The sequence below is a fragment of the Scatophagus argus genome, chromosome 7 (genome assembly GCF_020382885.2).
Source record: "Scatophagus argus isolate fScaArg1 chromosome 7, fScaArg1.pri, whole genome shotgun sequence".
NCBI classification, from domain to species: domain Eukaryota; kingdom Metazoa; phylum Chordata; class Actinopteri; family Scatophagidae; genus Scatophagus; species Scatophagus argus.
In genome coordinates, this window is record NC_058499.1 from 1,222,424 (window position 1) to 1,232,825 (window position 10,402).

Below are 10,402 nucleotides of genomic sequence, written 5' to 3' on the forward strand. Positions count from 1 at the left end.
TTATCCTCCCCTTAACCCTTTAATCATCAAAACATGACGCCAAGAGTCAGTGACAAACAGGGCTTTTATTTTGAAAGTGAGGGTGAGTGGTCACCTACAGTAATGTCTGCACGCTTTGCTTTGCCCTCTCAGGTAAAAGCAACTGACACAAGATGCCTTTTCAGACACGTCTACATGTGAAGATCAACAGACATAAAGTGCTCGTTCTCAAGGGCCACAAGGACACACAATTTCAGCCAATGACAGAGGACTACGTGGTGGGAGGAGCCAGCGGGGGAGGAGGATTCAGGCGAAGTTCTTCTTCAGGAAGTTGATGAGTCCGTTGGTGGACGAGTCGTGGGAGCTGACCGCAGAGTCGTCCTTCAGCTCGGGCTCGATCTTCTTCGCTAGCTGCTTCCCGAGTTCGACTCTGCGAGCGGGGAAACAGGAAGAAGTTACTGAGTGATGTCACTCGCCTGCACCACCCTGACGCCTGAATTCATTTAGTTTCAGAGTGTGAAGACACACGAGACGTGCGCTCACCCCCACTGGTCGTAGCTGTTGATGTCCCACATGACGCCCTGCACGAAGATCTTGTGCTCATACATGGCTGAAAGAAAGAGATTTATGAGAGTTTATGGATTAAACACAATCATCTGGATCATCAGTCACATCAGATAAGGTTTTCATATCAGACGAGATGTCAAGTCAAAGTTCACGTCGACGTCAGAACTTTGAATCACTGACGTGTGACTGACCGGTTAAAACCCTGACAGTTTCATTGTGTGTGTGTGTCAGCTGCTGTAGTTTAACCTGTAGCTACAGTGACCTCTAGTGGCAGCAGGCGGCTGCTGCAGAGTCTGGTGGACTGCAGGCTTGACGTCCCACCAGTTCAGCCAGCACAGACCCTCTGATCCGTTTCCTGTCTACTCACCAACCAGAGCTCCCAGCACGAACGGGCTCAGCTTCTTGAAAACGATGGAGTTGCTCGGCTTGTTCCCTTCGAAAACCTTTGAACGGAGAGAGAAACGGCGTCAGAGCAACGCGTCTGTGATGAACTTCAGCGGACTGACGTGAGTGATGGAGTTACTTTGTGAGGCAGCAGCTTCTCCACAGCGTCGCCCTTCAAGCCTGCAGCCTCCAGCTCCTTACGAGCCTCTTCGGGAGTTTTTCCTTTCATCAGAGCTTCCGTCTGGGCCAAGAAGTTGGCCACGAGGATCTGAAACACAACAAGCCCTTATCACACAGGATCTGTCAGAACCTGACAGGACCACAGAGCAGCACGGTGGGCGTTACCTTGTGATGGAGGTTGTCTCTGATTGGATGCTGCGACTGAGCAGGAATGAGGAAGTCGGCAGGAATCATACGAGTTCCTGATGAGGAAACAGGAAGTCAGTTTGCGTCTTCTTGTTCAACAACTGACACAATGAGAGCACTGACAGCAGCTGGAGCACACAGGTGTGGGCCTCACCTTGGTGGATGAGCTGGTAGAAGGCGTGCTGCCCGTTGGTCCCTGGCTCGCCCCACACGATTGGTCCGGTGTGGTAGTTGACACGGGTGCCGTCTTTAGTGATGTACTTCCCGTTAGACTCCATGTCGCCCTGACGACCGCACAGACACTCAGTCAGTCAGTCAGTCAGTCAGTCAGTCAGTCACAGCGACAGGAAGAGCAGCAGCAGGTTTCAAACTCGGCTCAAGCTTTTCAGACATGCTGGGTTTTTTTTGTGAAGTGAATTATGTTTAAATATTTCAGCCAGTCAATGAGTCGATCAGCTGAAAGTCAGTATGAAATTATTTTAATATCGAAAATGTTGTTTTAAGTAGAAATCCAAATCTTCTAAAGCTTCAGTTTGTTAAGATTTGATGCTTTTCTTTGTCTCACATGAGAGTAAACCAAGCGTGAAGCACTGAGCCGTGTGACATTTGGGATTAATCGTGACCAGATGGTCTCGGCCTCCCCGTCTCTCACCGACCTGCTGGAAGTAGGCGGCGAAGCGATGCATGTACTGGTCGTAGGGCAGCAGCGCGTGAGTCTCAGCCTGGAAGAAGTTGATGTACCAGACGCCCAGAACGGCCAGCAGGACGGGGACATTCTGCTCCAGAGGGGCACTGCGGAAATGACTGTCCTGCAGAGGAGAGGGGAGGTCAACCACAGACAGACGGGGTGGGGGGGAGGAGGAGGGAGGAGGGAGGAGGGAGGAGGAGGAGGAACAGGAGGGGGAGGAGGAAGAGGGACGAGGAGGAGGAAGAGGTGGAGGGAGGGAACAAGAGGGGGAGGAGGAAGAGGAAGAGGGAGGAGGGAGGAGGAAGAGGAAGAGGGAGGAGGGAGGAGGAAGAGGAAGAGGAGCAGCAGGAGGGGGAGGAGGAGGAGGAAGAAGAGGAAGAGGGAGGAGGGGGAGGAGCAGCAGGAGGGGGAGGAGGAGGAGGAAGAGCGAGGAGGGAGGAGGAAGAGTGACGAAGAAGAGGAGGAGGAGGAGCAGCATGAGGGGGAGGAAGAAGAAGAGGAAGAGGGAGGAGGAAGAGGAGGAGGGAGGGAACAAGAGGGGGAGGAGACAGAGGGAAAAGGGAGGAGCGAGGAGGAGGAACAGAAAGAGGAGGAAGAGGGAGGAGGAAGAAGTGGAGGAGGATCAGAAGGAGTGCGAGGAGGAAGAGGAGGAGGAGGAGCAGCAGCAGCAGGAGGAGGAAGAGGAGGAGGAGGAGCAGCAGCAGGAGGAGGAAGAGGAGGAGGTTTCATGTTATAGAAAAACAAACAGTCGATACTGAAGTGTGTGAGAAGCAACAAAACAGAACTGAAGGTTTTCCTACCATCCAGTGAGCTCCTGCAAGAAGCTGCTCAAAGTTTTCAAAGCCTGAAACACACACACACACACACACACAGGTCAGAGGTCACATGTGACTTCAGGTGCTGAGTTTCTCTTTAAGCACCAACAGTTTGGTTTTAGCTGAGAGTATCCTTTAATCAGTACTGTGATCCGTCTGTAGCAGCTGGAGAAACTGGTTTTACTGAACCTGGAAGACTGGACTAACAAGCAGTCGCCCCAATCTCCTCCGCTCAGGCTGAACACTGAAGTAACGTGAATCAGTCGGCAGAGCAGAGGACAGGTGGACTGTTCGGTGTGATGAACACGTTCTTCATCAGCATGAAATAAAACTTCATGTTTTACATTTTGTGATGGATCAGGAAAAACATCCTGACAAACATCCGAGTGTGAATTCAGCTTTCTGAAGCTGATTAGCTGAAACATGCAGTCCACCAATCAGCAGGCAGCTCTGGTTTGGGGCTGAAGTGCAGGTCAAAGGTGAGGAGCGGTCACGGCAGACGTACCTACGTGCAGCGCGATGGACAGACCAATGGCCGACCACAGCGAGTAACGACCTCCAACCCACTGAGGAAGAGCAAACATGACATCACAGTCACTCCACCAATCACAGCACACGCAGAGCAGCATCAGGACGGAAAGTCAGTCTGTACTGATCTACAGTCAGTCTGTACTGATCCTGAGTCAGTGTGTATGCAGTCAGTCTGTACTGATCCCGAGTCAGTCTGTATGCAGTCAGTCTGTACTGAGTCTGAGTCAGTCTGTATGCAGTCAGTCTGTACTGAGTCTGAGTCAGTGTGTACTGCAGTCAGTGTGTACTGATCCTGAGTCAGTCTGTAGTGTTTGCTTTGTGTTAATATTCCAGGTGGTGACGTTTAACAGTGAATATTACAAAGTTATTGAAGTCAGACAACAAGCAAACCAAACTTTTCGTCTGACATCATCAATCAGCTGCTTCACATGCTGCTCAGTTTTACATGATGCAAGTCAGAACCCAACACACCATCATCATCATCATCATCATCATCATCATCAGTCTAATGGACGACAACATGGCAAACTTACATCCCAGAACTCAAACATGTTCTGTGTGTCGATGCCAAACTCCTGCACTTTGGCCTGGAGAGGAAGAGGAGGAGGAGGAGGAAGAGGAGGAAGAGGAAGAAGAGGAGGAGGAAGAGGAGGAGGAGGAAGAAGAGGAGGACGAGGAGGAGGAAGAGGAGAAGTTACTCATGAAATCTGACATTGAGGTTTTTGCTCACACAAGTGATTTGATTGTGGGGCTTGAACACAGCCAGCAGCTGACCGTGGGGTCCGTCTCAGTTCAGGGACACAGTGTGGACACTTACTGCGTTGGTGGACAGAGCCGCAAAATGCTTGGCCACAGCAGATTTCTGTGGAAGAGAAGAGAGAACATGAGGATGACGTCTGTCTCATGGACGGCTGTGTCCCGCCCTGCAGTGTGCATACAAACGTCTCAACGTTCAGGCGAAGACACCAGACGTCCACTCAGGGAGGAACCACAGTTTTAACCATTTGGATTGTCTGTGCAGGTCAGCTCTTTCTGGGTAATCTGATTTCCTTTGGTGGCTGCAGGCACATCATCATCATCATCATCTTCCTCTCATCTCACAGACTCACATCATTGGCTGTCTGGAGGAACCAATCCCTCGCAGACTCTGCATTGGTGATGGTCTCCTGAGTGGTAAACGTCTGAAAACAGGTCAAACATCACAAAGTGAGTCCAGCAGTGAAACAACAGGACTGAAACACACACACACACTCTCACATGAAACAAACACGCACACACACACACTCACATGAAACAAACACACACACACACTCTCACATGAAACAAACACGCACACACACACACACACACTCACATGAAACAAACACACACACACACACTCTCACATGATATGAAAACATCTGACTTGAAACCATGAAGCTGTGATCTGAATATGTTATCAGCTGACATAAACATCTAACAAATGGACTGATGGTGCGAAGCAGGTCGTGTGTGTGTGTGTGTGTGTGTGTGTGTGCGTGTGCGTGTGCGTGTGCGTGTGCGTGTGCGTGGTCACCTTGGAGGCGATGATGAAGAGTGTGGTCTCCGCGTTGAGCTGAGCGAGAGTCTTGGCCAAATGAGTCCCGTCGATGTTGGAGACGAACCAAACGTTTGGTCCACCGGCTGAGTATGGCTTCAGAGCCTCGGTCACCATCAGGGGGCCCTGAACGCAACACAGCGAACCTAACTGGTCAGCGTCTTCATCGTGTGTCTTACGGTTACTTCATACTTCATACATAAAATTACTACAGGAAGTGATGACATTCACAGTGTGACTCCATCAGATCAAACACAACATCCGAATGAATCCCGTTTTTCTACTGTCCACTTACTCATTTATGACTCATCATCTAAAAAAAGCTCAGGGCTACTGAAGGCCCCTGAAGGCAACGTGTTGTAACTGAGGCTGCAGGCTGAGGAGCGTCAGCTGTCAAAGTGTATTTCTAACAGACCTGCTGCTAGTTACAGGTCACAGAGTTTATCTGTGCGAGACTGATGACATCACACAGGTAAACGACAGGTGGCTCACCAGGTCGGAGCCCCCGATGCCGATGTTCACGACGTCAGTGATGCTTTTCCCGCTGAAGCCTTTCCACTCGCCGCTGCGAACTTTCTGTAAGCGGCAGAAGGCAAAAGGTCACAACCTTCACGTCTTCTTCTGTGGTGGCGGGAAACACGAGCAGTCGGTACGTACGTGACAGAAGGCCTTCATCTTGTCCAGCACCCGGTTCACCTCTGGCATCACGTCTTTACCGTCAACAGTGATGGGCGTGTTGGAGCGATTCCGCAGGGCGACGTGGAGCACAGCACGACCCTGCGCACACACACGGGATCACAAAGGTTTTCACGATGAATCGAAAAACACGCTTACACAGCCTGTAGCCCCGCCCCCACCACGATCTGATTGGTTACACATCACGAGTAGCAGCCAATCAACAGTGAAGCTACAGTCAACATCAAGAAGAAGGCCGAAGTCGCCCCGCGGAGGCCAAAGCAGCAGGTTTTAAATCATTCGAGTCTCCCTGAGCCAATCAGAGGAGAACAAATCTGTCGTGTCTCTTTTCACTGCAGCGCTGACATGGCGGCAGGAAGTCTGCACTTCACACTGTGAGTTTCAGATCTTTTAATTAATCTGCATTGATTGATTTGATGTTTTCTGAAGTAAAAAAAATGAAAGAGAAGAACATGATGCTGATAATCCTGATATCCAACAGCTGCAGCCATATTCACTCGTAAACCTGTTCACTCCTGAATCTGCACAAACTGCAAAGTCACCGAGGATGCTGTTACACAACACCATTGCATCATGACCGCTGTGTGTGTGTGTGTGTGTGTGTGTTAATGTGCACAGTCACTGTGAGGGCAGCTTTTGTCACTGCTGATAACGTCTCCTCATTGCTGCAGTGTTACAACAAAGGAACAAAACAATCAGTTGAGGGGAAGTAAAAATCTATTTGTTCTGATTTGATTTTCTGGACAGGAACTTTACTGTTCTAACAGGAGAATTCTGTCCGAAAACAACAGCAGCTGACTGTGGATCCAAACCAGTGATGTACGTGATCAGTCGACAGAAGACAGATTAGTTAAACTAAACTAATTATTATTATTTCATTAACGTCTGTGCAGGAGCCTGTAGAGCTCAGTGAGTGTAGGACACCACACTGTCCAGTAGGTGTCACCTTTGTGCCTTCAGTGGCCACTTTCTGCCACATTCAGGTCTGATTAGCATGTTTTAAATGTTGTGTTCAGTACCTCGGTGAAGTTGATTTTCTCTCCAGAGAACATCTTCTCCCGGGCCTCCTCCACCCCCCTCGACTTGGCCTGTGAACGTTACAGCAGTACAGTTTACACACATGAACATACCAGCATCATATCTGCCCCACGAGCAGCAGCGGTGTGGCAAATCTTTACTTCTTTTGTGCAGCCTAAAGAGGAAGTTTTGTAAGCCGTGTTACCACATTCCCACAGATGTTAACATAATGCTGCAGAACAATGGCAGCACTCTGCTTGCTGCAATCCAGAGTCCAGGTGGGAGGTTTCTCTTTCAAAACAACGTGGCGAAACCTTCCTGTTTCATTGTGTCTTTGAGCAGCAGCATTCAGATCAGCTCTCATTTTATCAGAAGAGGAAGAAATCGACCCAACAGGTTGACAAAAATGTGGTCTCACTTTCCAAAGACTGGCTGACATGATATGTGATATCAAGAGTCGCTGGACAGCGAAAGAGAACATGAAGCAACAGTCGGCCAGACAGCTTAACGTTATCACAACATGGGCAACACGCAACGATACTAAAAATGGTGGAAAGCAATGTGGCCTGACTCAAATCATCTCTTCGTTTACACATTGAGCCGTTTGGTTCGTCGGGTTTGGCCTACAGATAAAAACTGAGAGCGTGATGAGGCTGTGACGTTTCAGCCTCTGCACGAGTCAGCGATGAAGCTTCATCAGGCGCACGGTGCGTTTCAGGCCTCATGCAGACAGAACGAGCCGTGATGAAGCCGAAACTCGTTCTGCTGATGTCATTTGGAGCCAGAGTCTGTGCAGTAGTGAAGGGGAGGTGGAGCCGCAGGATCGGGTCCCCGTCTGACCCAATCAGGAGCAGCATGTCCACCAGCTCCGAGCATCACCGTGTGGCCTCAGGACGGGTTGCTCCAAAAGATGGTTTTGACCGCAGGACTGATGCGTGTCCCCACCCACACTCAAAATGAACCGGAGGGCTGGCGCTGATGGAGGCCTTCGCCTGACGCTCACCCGCAGCGAAGCAGCAGCATGTTTACTCGTGTCACAGCTGATTAACATCTGGCTGGACGGCCATCTTCACTGCAGATTGGATTTAAGAGGAGCTCAAGTTGTGTTACGAGCGAAGAGACTTAAGGTTGATTAGAGGAGACAGCTTCAGCTGTGTGTGCCGTTTCAAATTAAAACACTGTTACAGGAGAGAGAGAGTGTGTGTGTGCGTGTGTGTGTGTTACCAGGGCGAGCAGCATTCCCATCACTTCCTGGTTGATGAGATTCTTGGAGAAGTCGAGCAGGATGTCTCCGTCGTCCGTCTCCAGAATCGTGCTGTCCAACACACAGTCAGAGACACATTCAGCTCAGAAAGATGGACAAAAGTCAATGTCTCATTAGGACCCACTTTGTCCTCTCTGAGATGCAGAAACCGTCACGTGTTATCTGCTGCTGCCTTAATTCACCGAAATAAAAATGTTCAATGTCTTGTTTCTTTACTGATTAATTCATCCAATGCCAATGAAGGAAAGCCAAACACAAATTAACCGCTAGATATTTTGACAGATGATTAAACAACAGAAATCCATGGCGGCAGATTAACGGATGTTTTTCACTAGTCTGATATTCTATAGACAAAATGATTAACTGAAAATCAGTAGAATAATGATGGTGGTACTGTGAAGAGTACTCAGAGTACCGCGTTCCCTCACTGCTGTACTACACACACCGTGTACTCCCAGTGTTCGCTGCTGATTGGCTGCGGCTCTGGGAGATGAACGGGGCGTGTCTGCTGTTCAAACCGGTCATGTTCACCCAAACACGACGACATGAACGTCTCTGTGCAGACCGTAATATTAGTGTTTCTGTTTAGCCCTCCGTTAACGCTGCACGCGGTAGGTGTTCCTCTGTGGCGTTAACAGACGCGACGCGTCGCGCCGCACGTACACATGCAGGATGACTCAGTTCATCACAAACGCTTCCCTCGGGTTCACATTTCAATGTTTCTGCTTCATCGTGTGCAGAAAGTGACTTCAGCTGATTTCACAGCAGCTACGAGCTGAGGCTTTGAAGGAAGACGGCAAAATGTGCGGATGGCGTCCATTCTCGGACACGTCCCTGTCCGCACGCGCGGCTAACTTTAGCACGACGGCTCACACTTCACGATGTTCAACAAGTTTGGTCCAACTTGCGCTAGCATTAGCCAGTTTGTCTGTAGACACGGTTAACTGCGGGGCAGGTCGGATGTTCAACATTAGGAACAGTTTATTCTGCAATGTGTCGACACACTCACCAAACTGTAACCGGGCTGTGAAATCTCTCATTTGGACAAGTTTTATGTCCTTGTCCCATAACGGACTTAAGGAATTCACATTATGTTTAGCTAACATTAGCCAGGTATAAATCACATCCAGTCTAAGCAGGGGAGATGGACAAATGGTGCAGTGTTCATCAAAGTATTTTATTAAACATTTTAGACGCTCTGACAGATAACCTGTTACACGGAAATCAACCCAGCTCGGCTGTCCGATAATGGATGCTGTGACATTAGCAAGCCAGCTAACATTAGCTGGATGATAATTGAGTGCCGACATTAAGACCGTCGCTTGTTTTAATCGACTGACGGTCGACAGGCTGACGAGTTGAGCTGACATGTGATCGCAGGTCTGAGGATTGCAGCCGGAGACGTTTCCAGTTAGGAAATGAAAGCGGGGGGAAGTTCTGCTGTGAAGCAATGACCTTGTAAGTGAAGAAGAGCGAGAGATTGATCAGACCCGCGCTGTTTGGCGGCGGACGCACATCGAATACAAGCCGTCAGTGAGCTCACCGAGCGGGCAGCTTTGAGTCGTGTTAGCTGAATTACTGCGGTGATCTGCAGCGCAACGTGAAGGCCGAACAGGCTGCGATGTCTGTCAAAGTCCCAGCTGTCAGCATCACGCCCACCTCCCCATCCTCATCACCACCACCACCACTTCCACATGATATCAAAATGTCTCCCCTACCTGAATTTGCTGAACCTGTCCTTGTCGGAGTCAAACATGTCCCTCATGTTGAGGCTGCCGGCGTTGGCTTTGTACCACTGCTCCAGCTTCTTGTAGGTGGGATCGTTGGTTAGCGCCATGATGCTGGTTGTCCTGGTTATACTGGCAGCGGCTCCGTGTTACTCCAACCTCAGAGGCGGTGTTGTGGTCTCGGTGTGGTGCTCAGGAGGAGATGAAGAGGGCCGGGCGGAGCTGATAAACCACTGACGGGGGACGGAGGTGGTTAGACCCGTCTGCACCAATGGCTGCTGAGGCCAAACACCGCCCCGCTGGATTAACTCCTCCCACAGCAGCACAGCCACACCTAATGGGACAGTCCGGGACTGTGGAGGCAGATTAGGGCCCATAACACACACACACACACACACACACACACCCCTCAGGCTGAGTTACGTAAAATGAAATGAAATGTTATGATGGGACCGTATGGAAGCAAATCATACCGACTGCCTGGGATTATATAAAGTGAAGGCGATCATACTGGATGTGATGTACGGAGGCATATTAATGCCAAAACTGACTAAAGTACAGTCACGTGACACGCCTGACCAATGAGCTCTCACCATTTCCTGTTCTGGGCTATGGAAGCCTACACACTCAACAGACTGAAGCATTTCCTGTTCAGGGTTTGTAGCCCAAACATTCAGGTGACTTAACGGTCTGCTAAGGAAAGAAAGGATTCACTTTTAGTTTATTTTAGGGGTGCTGATGCATCTCTAAAGCCCTGAAATTAAAAACCTCACAAGTTGATTTGGAGCATAA

At 49.7% G+C, this 10,402-nt stretch overlaps 1 protein-coding gene across 1 annotated transcript; it reads right to left on the reverse strand.

Moving 5' to 3' along the window:
• Positions 1–46: 46 nt before the first annotated feature.
• Positions 47–9,864, reverse strand: gpia (glucose-6-phosphate isomerase a). The gene is made up of 18 exons (XM_046393113.1): positions 9,602–9,864; positions 7,844–7,934; positions 6,622–6,690; positions 5,564–5,683; positions 5,399–5,482; positions 4,886–5,032; positions 4,440–4,511; positions 4,148–4,192; positions 3,864–3,917; positions 3,305–3,365; positions 2,785–2,828; positions 1,953–2,105; positions 1,451–1,580; positions 1,276–1,352; positions 1,070–1,198; positions 914–989; positions 523–589; positions 47–409 (listed from the first exon to the last, which is right to left on the reverse strand). The coding sequence occupies exons 1-18, from the start codon at positions 9,718–9,720 to the stop codon at positions 286–288; spliced, it is 1,662 nt and encodes a 553-aa protein (XP_046249069.1). The 5' UTR covers positions 9,721–9,864; the 3' UTR covers positions 47–285.
• Between the last annotated feature and the right edge of the window lie 538 nt (positions 9,865–10,402).

What these genes read in the sequence shown, in the direction of transcription:
- gpia (XM_046393113.1), bottom strand. Translation starts at nt 9,720, where the DNA reads ATGGCGCTAACCAACGATCCCACCTACAAGAAGCTGGAGCAGTGGTAC. An exon ending in GTCCATCGCGCTGCACGTAG is followed by an intron (nt 2,829 to 3,304) that starts GTACGTCTGCCG and finishes TGTGTGTTTCAG; the next exon opens with GCTTTGAAAACTTTGAGCAG. An exon ending in TCGCCGCCTACTTCCAGCAG is followed by an intron (nt 1,581 to 1,952) that starts GTCGGTGAGAGA and finishes TGCGGTCGTCAG; the next exon opens with GGCGACATGGAGTCTAACGG.